We start from the raw sequence: 15,287 nt of genomic DNA on the forward strand, positions 1-15,287 counted from the left end.
ACCAGAGGTGTCAAGTAACGAAGTACAAATACTTCGTTACCTTACTTAAGTAGAAATTTTGGTTATCTATACTTCACTGGAGTAATTATTTTCCAGATGACTTTTTACTTTTACTCCTTACATTTTCACGCAATTATCTGTACTTTTTACTCCTTACATTTTAAAAACAGCTTATTTCATTTTGGCCTTTAAAAAAAACTATCCAGTTAAATTGCTCCATCCGGATAGAGTGAATTTGGTTGTGGTTGTGGCACAGATGTTTTTGTCCAGTTTTGTTCTTACACCCGTTGCCCTCAGATTCCTGCAACTAAACTTGGATGTACATTCCAATAAAGGTTAAGATAAATGATAACATGCATTAGATTATGTGCTACTTAAAGTCAACGGGCTGAAGACCTCTGGCGGGAATTGAACTCACAGTGTCTTTAACAATGTGCAGCTCTTTACCATGATGCTCCACATACAGTACTCACCTCTTTCACAGGCTTCCTGGCCAGTTTTCAATCCTCAGTAGGACATTATTTAAAAAGTGGCTCAGGTATAGGGTTTGCTCCAATAACTTCTGCATTTGAAACTCTCTTTGTTCCAAGATGAGCTACACCAGGACACAAGTTCAGCTGCACTGAAAATTGTAATCCCTCCAAACCACCAAATAACCTCTTCAGTCATGTCTCATAGCGCATTTAACTTTTCATTTTGAACTTTAAAATTGACAGGTTTGGTGCTTTTTAAAGACAACAGGATGAAGAACTCTAGAAGGAATTGAACCTTAAGTCTTCTTTAGACCATGCACCTCCATAACATCTTGTGCCATAAAGTCAGATGCCGGTAAGGCTTCCTAGTGAGTTTTTAGTCCTCAGTAGAAGGAAATCGCTTTAAAAGTGGTCCCGGGATAAGGTTTGAACACAAGCTCTGCAGTGGAAAGCCTCTTTGCATCCAGTTGAGCTACTGAAGAGTACTTTGACATGAGGTTTCAAAATAGTCACAGGGCTCTCAAGTCCGGTCCTCGAGGGATCAGGTAGGATGAGAGGGCAGGAGGGGTAGAGGGATCAGAAGGGTCCTGCATGGTTTAGGTGTTATCTTGCATCAACACACCTGATTCTAATCAATGGTCATCACCAGAAGTTTCAAGTAACGAAGTACAAATACTTCGTTACCTTACCTAAGTAGAAATTTTGGTTATCTTTACTTCACTAGAGTAATTATTTTTCAGACGACTTTTTACTTTTACTCCTTACATTTTCACGCAATTATCTGTACTTTTTACTTTTACTCCTTACATTTTCACGCAATTATCTGTACGGGACCAGCCGGTATCAGACCGGGACCAGCGCCACTCGCGGCCACAGTGAGAATTGCAGGTCACGTTCAGTGTCTTTTTGAGTAAAAAAATATATTTTTTATTTCAGCATTTAATTAATTAATGAAATTTAATTAATGATTTCTTGTTGTGTGTGAATCATGAAATGTAAAACTGTCAGTTTCACTCGTCGTATATTTCATTCCCATTTTAATTAATTAATGATGTATTTATTTATTTAATTTTGGCACAAAAAATCCTCCATAGCTAACGTTGCTGCTGCCTGGTTGAGAATTGCATTGCATGATGTGTATGCAAATGTTTTTGCATGTTGGTATATTTTCCTCCCTTTTTAAAAAAATATTCACTTGGTAAGTATTGACAGTTGCCCTGTTGTCGTCTTTTTTACTGAAATGTAACCAGACTTTCGAGCATTTGTATTGCTTGGGCACCATGTTTACTCAGCTACACAACGTGGGTGACGACGTCATTCGTGCCCACTGGAATTGAAAAGGGAATCATTTGCAAATTGAAACACTGGGAACCGGTTCTGAACAAGAACCGGTTCTGGTTTCCCATCCCTAATGATGACTATTTAATGTATTTCAAGTCTCAACTACTTTTGAGCCCCTGAAAAGGAGATACTTTGGTTCAAATGGCTGTAATTGATAAACGGTAAATGCCATATTTTTGTAAACCTCTTCAACTGAAGCTGAAAGTCCACACGTTGAACACGTCTTCATATCTTTGTTTCAAAGCAGTGATCTAACAACAGTCGCTACATCTTTGGTGCAGGAAGATTAAAGAGAACACACAAACACGGGTAATGTTTAACATAATTTATATTTATTTTCTTTTGAACAAAATGTTAATAAATGTATTTGTTTTACGTCCAAAAAAGATCATGACTCGTGGGACGCATTTTATAAATAATTTCATCCAAGTCTTCTGTAGAAAAAAAAGAAAGTAAATTAGCAAACTAAAGCATCTCTAGTATGACAATATGATAACTTTATCATAATTTTTTTCTCTATAGTTGAACCCTCCTCCTAACTCGAGCCCGTCTCTTCTATATATACTTCTGAAGACCTCTTCTTCTCATCCTTTCAACACCCGCCGTGGTCCTACTCATCAACTCGCATCTTCGCTTTAGACAACAGAAGAAATGCGGCAACAAAAGAAATCTCAAAAAACAGACGAAAATAAAACCAAACAAAAAGAAGGAGGCGAACAGAAAACACGGTGAAATTCCAACGGGGGGGTAAGAGGGGGGGGCAAGAGGAGGTATTTTGGGATCCTCAGGAAATATTTACAACAGAAAGAACAAGGTGGGGTGGTGATGATGACGGCTGGGGGGAAGGTGGTGGGATGGGGGGGGTCATCTGCATAGATCCACAGAAATCAGATCGGGACACGGAGTGTGGGCCTGTTACATCCGCTCGGTCTTCCTGGGAATGTTGTTCTCGTCGGAGGGAGTAAATAAAAACAAACGAGCAACGCGCCGCGCAGGATATCAATCAAAATCAATCAAATCAGTAGGGGTGTAACAATACAGTATATCGTGCCACGAAATTTCGCGATACAAAAACGTCACAATACGTGTCGTGGAGGTGACAAACTGTATCGCGATATTGGAATATTAATATTAATCTATTGTGGTGCAGCGGGATCACGTGACAACCTCGACCCGCGGACCAAAATCTTACTACGCTCAGAAGAAACTAGTACCGTTTTGCGGTCCCGATCACGGGACTCTGAACTTTTACTTAATAAATAAGGTGAGCATGAATCAATCTTTTTTATGATGTAAAGATTGTGTCGTCACCAAAGGTGAGAGGGATGAAACGATAACAGGGTTCACCTTACGGCCTCAGGCTGGAGCAGGTGAAGCTCTTAGCTCTGTCAGAAGCTAAATAACAGTCATGTTGCATTTGGAGTTTGGGACTTTTCATAGTTTATTTATTTACTTTTATTTATTTATTTAATTTTAGTTGTTACATTTCTGGAAAAAAAAGAGAAACTATTCAGTTTGTGCCAAAATATTTTTACTTGTATGAAACTGAAGATGCATAATGCAAACCTGACATTTACTTTTAGTTCAGTTTGTGGAAAATGGTTGGCTTGGCTTTCTCTTTAAAACTTAAACAGCTATAAAGGATTACAAACTGTAACAATAGGACAAACGCACAGCATTGTTTTGTATTTTGTGTCTTTCAAATAAAAGACAATTTTTCCAGTCATATGTTCCTCATTCAAGGTTGTTAAAAATATACTGCTATAATATCGTATCGTTATCGTGACCTCAATATCGTGTATCGTACCGTATCGTGACATTAGTGTATCGTCACACCCCTACAAATCAATCAAATTTCAATCAAATCAATCAATCAAATCTCATTCAGAACTGCCAGGCGAGCGTGATGTGATGTGGAGGGACGATAAGGTGGAGAGGTCGACTGGTCCAACTTCATCCCGTCTCCAGGTCATCGTTAGAGGCAAGAAAGAGGACAAAACACCGCTCCGTCAGAGAGCGAGAGAGCCGGCGTCCTTCACTTCACTTTTTTGGTAAGTCACTCGTTGTGTGTCGTGTTTCAGGAGTGGATCATCTACTGGCAGCAGACGTGCAAAAAAAGAAAAGAAAAGAGGAAAAAGAAATCCAGAACTAGATCAGATGAATAAGCCCTTGAAAACTCCTCTCTCTCCGTTGCGCGCCGACTCTAACAGCCCTTGTCTAACCGTGAGAGATCGCTATTGATCAGGTCGCCTAAAGGTTTCAGAGTCAGTGGGTTGATTGATTGACTGGTCACTTGCACCGACTCTGGAAAAAAAACTAAACAGCCATCTCTACTGAAAATGCCACAAATTAGCGACATTTACCCCCCATATTGTTCTATTGCCTCGTTGCGTTAACAAAGTGGTCTCAAATTAGAGTCAATAAGACTTTAAGCTTGTAATTTAACCTTCACAAGTGATTCCAGGGTCTGTAGTTGTAGATCAAGCTGCAGTGTCACCCTGTGAAGTAAATCTTTCTGGCCAAGTCAAGTTTGTGCATATGTAGAAAAGATTTGCAGGAAGAAAACAGAAGAGCTTTTGTGAGCATCTGTTTACAGACAAAATCAGAGGAAAAACTCGAAGCTCCCAAAGCTGTGTGACTGTGATTAAACCCCAGAAACCGCTAACGTCCAGTTCAGGCTGTCCAGTCAGAGGGCCGAGGGTTTCATGAGCAGACTCCAGCTCCTCAGGCTGGATTAAAGATTAAAGGAAGTGAAAGTGAGGCTCTGTTTCACTTTCAGGACCTGCGTTGGAGTTGAAGCCAAGGGGTAACATCCGGTATGCAAAGCATTAGTGGAAAAACCGCAGTTCTTCCACTGACCACCGGGGGGAGTCTGTGAAAGCAAGTAAAAAAAAAAACATTTTTACAGACTGATAGAAAAGAAAACTGTTTTGGTCTCCAGATTTCACCTCCATGACAACTGTACAGGGGGGACCTGTGGGTAGGGTTGCCACCCGTCCCGTAAAATACGGAATTGTCCTTTATTTGAGAAAAAAATGTTGCGTCCCGTATTGAACTAATACGGGACGCGATTTGTACCGTATTTTCATTAACTTTTACACCATATTCTAGTTGAATTATTGAAATAAATTAATCTTTACACCAAATTCTAGTTGAATTATTGAAATAAGTAACTTTTACACCATATTCTAGTTGAATTATTGAAATAAATTAATCTTTACACCAAATTCTAGTTGAATTATTGAAATAAGTAACTTTTACACCATATTCTAGTTGAATTATTGAAATAAATTAACTTTTACACCATATTCTGGTTGAATTATTGAAATAAATTAACCGTTTACACCATATTCTAGTTGAATTATTGAAATAAATTAACTTTTACACCATATTCTGGTTGAATTATTGAAATAAATTAACCTTTTACACCATATTCTAGTTGAATTATTGAAATAAATTTACTTTTACACCATATTCTAGTTGAATTATTGAAATAAATTAACTTTTACACCATATTCTAGTTGAATTATTGAAATAAATTAACTTTTACACCATATTCTTCACCTGTAGGCTATATTATACATCTGGGCTGATGTGGACATACGTAGCATAGGAGGCTATTTCAGTTGCTAGTATGGCTGGCTGTCTGTACAGTCATGCAAGTTCAATGCTATTAAAGCACTTTAAACTTTAAATCAAAGCATTTTGTTTTTTCATATAAAATAAACACATTTTTATTCAGTTTAGAAGTTTAGGGGCTTTTTTTTGGCTCCTGCGCTGCTGAAATCAGGGCGTCCCTTATTTCTGTTTCTGAAAGGTGGCAACCCTACCTATGGGGTTAAACGGTTTGCTGCTATATACAACAGCAAGCTTGTCATGGCGGATATTAGGTGGTTGCCAACCGGCTGCCAGTCAGTTTTGGGGTTGACCCGGGTTGGGCGGAGTCAGATCCTGCAGAAAAGACGCTGCCCAGTGACCCGAAACACAGAAAAAACGGTTTATAGTTGAGGGCAACAAATCCATCAGCCCTCTGATTGGACAGCTTGATTTTTACCAATCAATCATATCCGCTTGAGATTTAAAACAGTCAGAATTCATGGTTGTAACTTCAAAATCATGCACATGTGGGAACGTTGAGTTTTTCAGGCGTCTGCTTCCTATCTGTGAACAGATTATTACAAGAGAGCATCTCACTGACTCTAATTCTGGCCCGTGTTACAGAGCAGAGAGGCACTCCGAGATCTGAGGGCCTCATTTATCAAACCAAACATGCGTTGCCATGGCAGGACTATTGCCCGGCGACCAGGAGCCTGTGAGACCGCCTACTCCACACACTACGTTTCAAGAAGATAAAGTTCTGGTGAAATTCCAGGAGCTTTTGTGGGCGGGCCGATGTTGCTGATTGGTCAAGTTTGCTCGGATCTTTAGAAATACTTTTTCTTACAGCTGCAGCTGGAGACATATGTTAGTAACTCGGTTATCAGGACATTAACATGATGGAAGTTTTACTTTAACTGGACTAAACAAATGTCATACTATTGCAGTAGGGTTGGGCGATATATCGAGATTTTAATATATATCGATATATTTCCAAACGCGATATGGTACGAGACAATATCGTTTATATCGATTTAAAAAAAAAAAAAAAGATTTTTTAATTTTTTTATGATTTTGATATAGCTTATTTTGTGACAAATTGACTTGAATGTTTTATTTGAGATTTGCACAAATGTTTTGTTATTTGCACAACTGTCAACCTCAGTGGAAAAGTCTGCCTGTTACCGTCTACATTGTATTAATTGTACAGTGTATTTTAATTTAATTGTTATGCAGGAAAGGGATATTTGTTTTATTTTATTCAAGAAGCATTTTTATTCTATATATGCAGGCAGTTTATTTTTATTTCATTTGTTTTATACATTTTGATATTGTGCAGACCTCTGTTAATAATAGTTTTTTTTAAGGGTTTGCCTCAGAAAAAAATGTAGCTAACAGAGATGCTATGCTATAATGCTTTGGGGGAAACCCCAATTATGGCACAGAAAGAATATCGATATATATCGAGTATCGCCATTTAGCTAGAAAATATCGAGATATGACTTTTGGTCCATATCGCCCAGCCCTATATTGCAGTATATCGACATTATCAAACTTTGTTCAAATTGGATTTAAATCGTGTTGGCAAACAATTTGCATGCTAGCTTGTATGACAATCTTTCCTTCCCTTATTCCTCCATGAGCTGAAGATGAGAAACTGAGGCTAGTAACATTGTCACATTGGATATGGGATTGGATAACATTTCTTGGTAAAATGAAACAGTCGTGGTTATATTTGGGTGTTTATAGGAAAGTCTACTGGGGGTCTGTTCTTCAAAAGCACAATGTAAAACTAATAAACCCGATTCTGTGTAGAAAGTAGCTTATATTTGGTTGATAAATGAGGCCACAGGTGTTTGCTTCACGCAGCGTCAGCATCCCTAGGTTGTTCCTGCAATGTGTGGATACTTGCAGCACTGTAAAGACGAGCCACTGGGCGTCTCCATCCCCGTGTGAGGTAAACTGAACCCTTCAGAGAAACCTAGGACCCGCTTCCCGTCGAGGAGTGCTGCACGGTGGCTAAACCCCGCCCTGAAACCGTGAACTGTCACCACCTTGTCCACTTCACTCCTGGCTTGCTCAATTGGCGAACAAGCCAGGAGAGAAAGCAAGCCAGTCTCAGAGCACTTAAGGTCCTAAAATGCTTAGGCAGTTCTGCCGTAGGGGGCTGAGAAAAAGGTCCGGTAGAAAATCAAAAAATAACACAAGCTGGACATCAGAATACACAAGAACCACATACATTTTTTTCTTTTAGTGAAGCAAGACCCACACCCGAGTAAGGGATGAGCTGATCCTGGCAGGCCCTCGAGCAACATCACATACAAGGTACTAAAGAAGACGCCTCTAAGGTGATGAGGGACAGGAAGTGGAGCACAGTTGATATGTCAGATATGTCAAAAAAACAAAACAAAACAAACCAAAAAAAACATTCTGGCACCTGAAAAAAGTGCAGCAAAAATCTAAAAGGTAATGATAATCTTGAGAGCACACTTCATTAATGTCTGTTTTACCTCTTACATGCCACCCAAACACAGACTGAGAATGTAGGGAGAGGGCGGAGGAGGGGAGGGGAGGACGAGAAGTATAGATGGGACAATAAGCTAGAAAACATTTGGATGGGATAGAAACGAGCATGGCAAGAGGTCAGTTCTTTTAAGGGGTTGGGCCTCCAACAACTTGGCCGGCTTGATGTCCAGTTTGAGCACCCTTATCTCCAGGTAAAACCCTCCCGCTTCCTTTGATTAATGGATCTTTAGCGGCACATTGTAATGACATCTCCAGCGCGTCTCGCCAGTTTTGTCCCCGGCAGCCACGGCGCTGTAAAAGCCATAATCCTGCTCTGGTGACATCACTCTACGAGCCTCGATTCAACCCTGAGGCTTACTCCTCGTTTGACGCACCCTCCTCTGGCGAGAAGATGGCGGCCACGCCCACAAGTGTAGAATTATGGGAGGCCGAAATGATGATGACAGTGTGTAGGAGGACAAGGGCCAGCAGGCAGATCTTCAGCCGCCCGCTGCACAGTCTCTGGGTGGCGGCGGAGGTGACCGAGGCCCCCTCGGGCTCGCAGGAAGAAGCAGTCCTTTTTAGCGTGCCGCCTGAAGGGTTGTCCATTCTGGAGTCCCATCGGACGTCGCAGCATCTCGCCTCATTGTCTGATGGATGATTCCCCAAGAGCCCTGGGAAAGAGACTACAATGGATGAAAATATTTACTTTTCCCTGCAGCGTTTCTCTATTTACAAACCACAGATACTTCACAATAGTAAAAAAAACAAAGAGAAATGACACTCTTGCAGTTGTTTACTACAAATCTCCATGTGTGCCTGTGAGTTGACCCTGATTTGGTCCCTGTCTTTGGATATACTTCGCCTGTAGAGATTGATCAGACCCCCGAGTGTCGCTGTAATCAAAACACTGGACCAGACACATTGACCGTCAGCTGAACTGTATAAAAAATACCCATCTGATGCGTCAGAGTCTTAAATGGTCTGGGTTTCAAAATCGCTGCAGCCACTCTCGTCTGAATAGGACAGATATGATGCCACGAGCCCACCGAGCTAAGCAGAAGGAGACAACAGATGATGGTCGAGAAGGTGGATTAGGTTTTCCCTTTTGATTCCCTTCCCTTAGCTAAATATTTCTTCAAATAAAATCAAAACAACCTTAAAGCCACTCCATGTGGCAAGACCACTTCTGACCACATGGTGGCAGCATATCACAGAAACGTTCATGGAGGGAGCCCCTAGTTCAGGGGTCGGCAACCCAAAATGTTGAAAGAGCCATATTGGACCAAAAACACAAAAAACAAATATGTCTGGAGCCGCAAAAAATGAAAATTATTGTATAAGCCTTAGAATGAAGGCAACAGATGCTGCATGTTTCTATATTAGTTAGAACTGGAGGAAGATTTTTTTTTCATTATGCACTTCGAGAAAAAAGTAGAAATGTCAAGAGAAAAGTGGAAATGTCGAGAAAAAAGTTGAAATTTTGAGAAAAAAAGTCGAAATGTTGAGAAAAAAGTCAAAATGTCGAGAAAAAAGTTGAAATGTCGAGAAAAAAGTCGCAAATTTCGTGAAAAAAGTCGAAATGTCGAGAAAAAAGTTGAAATGTCGAGAAAAAAGTCAAAATTTCGTGAAAAAAGTCGAAATGTCGAGATTAAAAAGGAAAGGAACAAGGAAGAAAAAAAGAGAAAAAAGGAAAAAAAGAAGAAAAAAGAAAAAAAGAAAAGAAGAAGAAAAGCGAGAATAAAGGAGAAAAAAAGGGAAAAAAAAGTAAAAAATGAAAAAAAAAGGTCAAACATTTTTGATTTTTTTTCCCTTTTTTTTTCCTTTTTGAGCCACTAGGGCGGCGCATGCGGCTCTGGAGCCGCGGGTTGCCGACCCCCACCCTAGTGAGACGAAGTGGTATTACAAGAGTGTGCCGGACCATTCCCACTCATGTGTACAGTAATGTTTTTTTTAAACACAGCAGAGCGGCATGCCCCCCTGTGGTCAGAACTGGTATTGCTACACTGTATATATAATATCTGTATAAAAATACTGCCGTGGAATGTTTGGGCTGTAATTTGAACCCCATTTTTTCAGGGGGGGTGCAGAGCTTGTGCGAGGTACTGGCTAGAAATAGTCGGGCTCACATCCACAAATAGCTTGGGCTCTGGAACCAGCTCCTTGAAGGGGGCTGGACCCTCCACTACTCTGGAGTTGCCCAGGGTGAGAGGCGGCGGGCTGGTGTGGGCTTGGTTATAGCCCCCCAGCTCAGTCGCCATGTGTTGGAGTTCCCCCCGGTGAACGAGAGGGTCGCTTCCCTGCGCCTTCGGGTCGGGGAAAGGTCTACGGGCCGAACAGCAGTGCGGAGTACCCGGCCTTCTTGGAGTCATTGGGAGGAGTACTTGATGGTGCTCCAACTGGGGACTCCATTGTTCTACTGGGGGACTTCAACGCTCACATGGGCAATGACAGTGATACCTGGAGGGGCGTGATTGGGAGGAACGGCCTTTGCGATCTAAACCAGAGCGCTGCTATGTTATTAGACTTCTGTGCTAGTCACGGTTTGTCCATAACGAACACCATGTTCAAACATAAGGGAGTCCATCAGTGCATGTGGCACCAGGACACCCTAGGCCGGAGGTCAATGATCGACTTTGTTGTAGTTTCATCTGACCTTCGGCCGTATGTCTTGGACACGGATTTGAAGCGTACCTCCAAAACCGAGGCCATGGTTCTCCACCAGTAAAGGGTGAGGTGCCTTCTCCGGGTGGGTGGAGAGGTCCTGCCTCAGGTGTTCAAATATCTGGGGGTCTTGTTCACGAGTGAGAGAAAGATGGAGCGTGAGATTGGTGCAGCGTCCGCAGTTGCGATCGGTGTACCGGACCGTCGAGCTGAGTCGGAAGGGTGAAGCTCACGATTTACCGGTCAATCTACGCACCTACCCTCACCTATGGTCATGAACTTTGGGTAGTGACCGAAAGGACAAGATCGTGGATACAAGCGGCCGAGATGAGTTTCCTCCGCAGGGTGGCTGGACGCTCCCTTAGAGATAAGGTGAGGAGTTCGGTCACCCGGGAGGAGCTCGGAGTCGAGCCGCTGCTCCTTTGAGAGGAGTCAGCTGAGGTGGCTTGGGCATCTGTACCGGATCCTCCTGGACGCCTCCCTAGGGAGGTGTTCCAGGCATGTCCCTCCTCCCTAGGGAGGTGTTCCAGGCATGTCCCTCCTCCCTAGGGAGATGTTCCGGGCATGTCCCTCCTCCCTAGGGAGGTGTTCCAGGCATGTCCCACCGGGAGGAGACCCCGGGGAAGTCTCAGGATACGCTGACTACGTTTACATGCAGTGAAAATTCGGGTTATTGCTAATATTCCGGTTACTGAAACATTCGGAATATTCCGTTTACATGGTAATTAATCATTTGGGATATCTGGATCAAACCAGCGACACACGGAGAACATCATGACGCAATTCCCGTCATTTCCGCTTCTTCTTCCTGTATCCAGATTCAAAACAAATGCTGCTTCGCGCAACTTTTCGCTCACCTTCTTGTAAATCTCGCAATCCCCGTACTTTCTACCGTCTACAAATGCCAAAATGTTCATATCCTTCATTACATTTATGAAGTGATTAGTCTTACATGGCCGTGCAAATTCGGGTTATTGCCAATATTCGGGTTTTAAAAGGGTTATTGACTGCATGTAAACGCAGTCTATGTCTCTGGGCTGGCCTGGGAACGCCTCGGACTCCCCCTGGAAGAGCTGGAGGAAGTGTCTGGGGTGAAGGAAGTCTGGGCATCTCTGTTGAGACTGCTGCCCCCGCGACCCGGCAACGGATTAGCGGAAGAAAATGGATGGATGGATGGAAATACTGCTGTGGATTTTTTCGGCTGTAATTTGAAACCCATTTTTTTGGCTTATATTTATGTTCAATTGAGCAAACGTGCACCATTAAAAACAACAATAAATGATCAATTACCAAATACTTGTTTTCAGTGAACTTGCATGTTTACAGACAATCATCATTTGATTAATTTGAGGCCAATTAAAATGTCAAAGCGTAATGGAGCTGTGAGCAGCTTATGGACTGCTGCTTTAATGTGGACCCGCTAATGACATTTCCAGACGAGGCACAAGTCACGCCAAATTTAAAAATATGTGAATCATGTCTGTGTATTCAGTCTTCCCATCACTAAGAGGAGGAGAGCTATTTTTGACACAAAATGTGGCAGTCAGGCACAACAGGATTTAACATGGCTTAATTGCCACATAGAGCTGTGTGTCACAGACAACGATGCTGACGAAACTGCTGACTCGGATGGAAAGAAACCAAATCAGCAACCAGGTTATGATTGATGTATTACTTTTAATTTTTAGAACGGCTATAAATATACCAAATATGGAGTACCAGTGCTATCCTCGTACACTGCATGTAATTTATTTTTTAATCTATACATTTTGTGAGGTAAAGCTGTAATATAAATTTAGGCTGAAAAGAGGAAACAGATCACCTTGGTAGTATGATCAAATCAGTGTGTAAACACTTGCATTTGCCTATAAGATGTTAAATTAATCTCATCCAGGTGATTTGTGATTGGGAATAAGGCCTTTGGTCTGCTGAGATCGAGTCCTTGGTGATTTCTGCTGACTAGACTGCAGGAAATATTGAGAAACATGCCAAATTCAATTTATCGATGCATTTTCACATCCTTGTTTTCACACTGCAGTTCTCCCTCAGACCACTAGATGTCACAAGAACACCTTCAGAAACGCTTCTGTTTTCCTGAAAGGAAAACGACTAGTCCTTATTTTTCATAAATTAAATCAGTGTATCCTTTTTAAATTAACTTTATTCTTTTCCGCCGCAGAGAACTCGGCCGAACGTCATCTGGTGGATGCAGAAAGCAGCTCTCCGAGCTATTAACCTGTGCAGATGAAGCTGGGGTTTCCGCCGTGGATCAGGTCGTCGTTGTCGGGCAGGATGAAGGGACAGCTCTGTTGGACTTCCAGGCAGTACTGGTGGCACGGTACTTTCTGACAGGGCTGCTGCGTGGATGGGAAATACTGATCACAGAGCCAGTGCTTGTAGGCCATCTAAGGAGGAGGAAGAAGGAAGAAAATGACATAAATAGATGCAGATTCACAATCCACTTGAGGCCTGGTGGAAGATATTTGCCTCTACGAGGTCTTAGACCTCCCTGTTTAATTTTAGATTTATAAAAGAGTCTTTTTCTACACAATAATCAAGAAATACATTTACATTTTAACCACTTATGATATATAAAGATTTTTATAATTAAAATGTATACCAGGTTAACCAGCCGGCCCATAGCAGTCAAGGTAGGTCTATTTTACATAATTTGATAGGTTTAGCTTATTAACTTCAGTAAAATTCAAAACCTACATAAGTTCAACAAACTTGACCCCTTGTCGTCTTCTAAATTAAAATTGCAGTGGTTTGCTTTGAGACATGGTGTAACACAAAATGCACAGACTTATCTGCGGAAAGAGACAGATGGTGATATGTAATACCCAAAGCCCGGGGCTTGGAGAGCTTAGCAAAACAAAATGAGCCCAGGGCAAACCAGTCTGGATTCATATAATTAGCAATAAATCCAAAGTGTCTCTGGCGTTGACTGCTAGGAGAAAATACACCTAAGTCAGAGCCTCTGTGAGACTATTTTTGCAGTTGAAGCTACGCCAAAGTTAGACAAACACCTTCTCTGCAGCAATGTTAAAGGTATTGTGACATAATTTTTAACATGCTTTTAACACTATTAAAAGTCTTGGCCAATATCCCTCAAATGTGTCTAAAAAGGTGTAACAAGAAAAACTTCACTCCAGTACTCCATGCATGGCTTTGTTTATGACTGTGTTTTTTAAGCAGTGAAAAACGCGTCCTTTTCCCCCTTTCCTGTCAATCATTGCCCCGTTCCTCCTCCCTTTCTTCTTCTCCTCCCAATTTAAACTGCTCTGAATAGCAGACTAGCATTTTACAATAAGCATGAAATCAAAATGATGAGAGTATTCCAAAGTCAAAGCCTCTGTGGAGCTAGTTTAGCACGTTGAGCTGATGCTAATAAAACAATTGCTAAATTAAGCTCATAATTAGCCGGTATAATGTTAACTGCTTTGCAATTCACTAATAACATGAAATTCAAACTAAGGCTGGGATGTACACTGTCATCAATTAACTAATTGCAGAACTTGGAGGCTTTGGGGCAATTAGAGAACTTTAAGCTGAATGTAGGTGTTTAACAAATGTTCTCCACAACTATGCTAATGTGTCTGCTATAACTTGCAGGTTTAATGTTAACTGTGTTGAATTAAGAGATTAAATGTATTGCTAATTAAAAAGACCTAAAGTATTGCTGGGGTAAACTGTTAAACATGTTAGCAGTTCTATTAGGACATTGTAGCACTTTGAGCTAAATACTAATACTAGACAAGTTTGTTCCTCACCACAATGCTACAGTTTAGCTCATATTTAACCGGTGTAATATTAACTGCTTTGAATTAACAGACTAGAAATCTAATATTAGCATCAAGTCCAAACAATTGTCAGGGTGTGGAGCATACGGTCTTCACCAAAGTTGGACTCTATCAGGCTGTTACATCACTTTGAGCTACATGCTAGTGTTAAAAAAATATGTTCTCTGCAATAACGCCAAGGTTTGTCTTATATTTAGCAGAATCTTAGAGGCTCTGCCAGACTATTAATGCTAATGTTAATCAATTATCTTCATCACAATGATGCTAATGTTATATTTTGCAGGTTTAATGTTAACTGTGTGGAATCAGTAGCTCTAAGTTAGCAATAAATTAAAATTATTGCTAGGACCTTCAAACATGTTATTTCCATGAGGTTGTTTTAACACTTGGAGCTGACAAATGTGTCCCCACCACAATGCAAAGTTTAGCTCATATATAGCAGGTATGTTGTCAACGGCTTTGAATTAGCAGACTAGCACTTTCTTATTAGCAATAAATCAACAGCACCGATAGATGTAATTACAATTTGAGTGATTAGAGAATTTTCATGTAATAATTGCAACTAATAATAATAATAATACATTTTATTTATAACGCACTTTATATTTAGTAATCTCAAAGTGCTACAAGAGCAGAAAAATAAAACGTGAACATTTTTTTTTAAATATATTTAAAAACAGAGCATATAAAAGATATATTTAGCTATAAGCTTTCTTAAAAAGGTGAGTTTTCACCGGCGCTGCAGAGGAAAAGGCCCGGTCGCCCCCCTAGTGCAGAGCTTGTTTCTGGGAACTAGGAGGGTGTTTTTGGATGCAGAACGGAGGTTGAATGAGGAGGTCTGGAGGGTGAGTAGTAAAACAGTCGTAAAACTACAACAGTAAAACGGCTAAAAAAAAAACTGCCT

General features: G+C 41.0%; 1 protein-coding gene across 2 annotated transcripts in view; it reads right to left on the minus strand.

The window, feature by feature from the left end:
• Positions 1–6,499: 6,499 nt before the first annotated feature.
• LOC133424941 (NALCN channel auxiliary factor 1-like) overlaps positions 6,500–15,287 on the minus strand; it is a 59,192-nt gene continuing 50,404 nt past the window's right edge. Inside the window, exons 2-3 of one of the 2 annotated variants that reach the window (XM_061715539.1) lie at positions 12,817–12,985; positions 6,500–8,590 (exon numbers count right to left, since the gene is read on the minus strand). In XM_061715539.1, the coding sequence (XP_061571523.1) occupies positions 8,292–8,590; positions 12,817–12,985 (468 nt within the window). In that variant the 3' untranslated portion in view covers positions 6,500–8,291. Of the gene's footprint in view, positions 8,603–12,816; positions 12,986–15,287 lie in introns of both variants that reach the window. The other variant, XM_061715538.1, reaches the window with a different exon arrangement.

This window comes from Cololabis saira, chromosome 24 (assembly GCF_033807715.1).
Source record: "Cololabis saira isolate AMF1-May2022 chromosome 24, fColSai1.1, whole genome shotgun sequence".
NCBI lineage: Eukaryota > Metazoa > Chordata > Actinopteri > Beloniformes > Belonidae > Cololabis > Cololabis saira.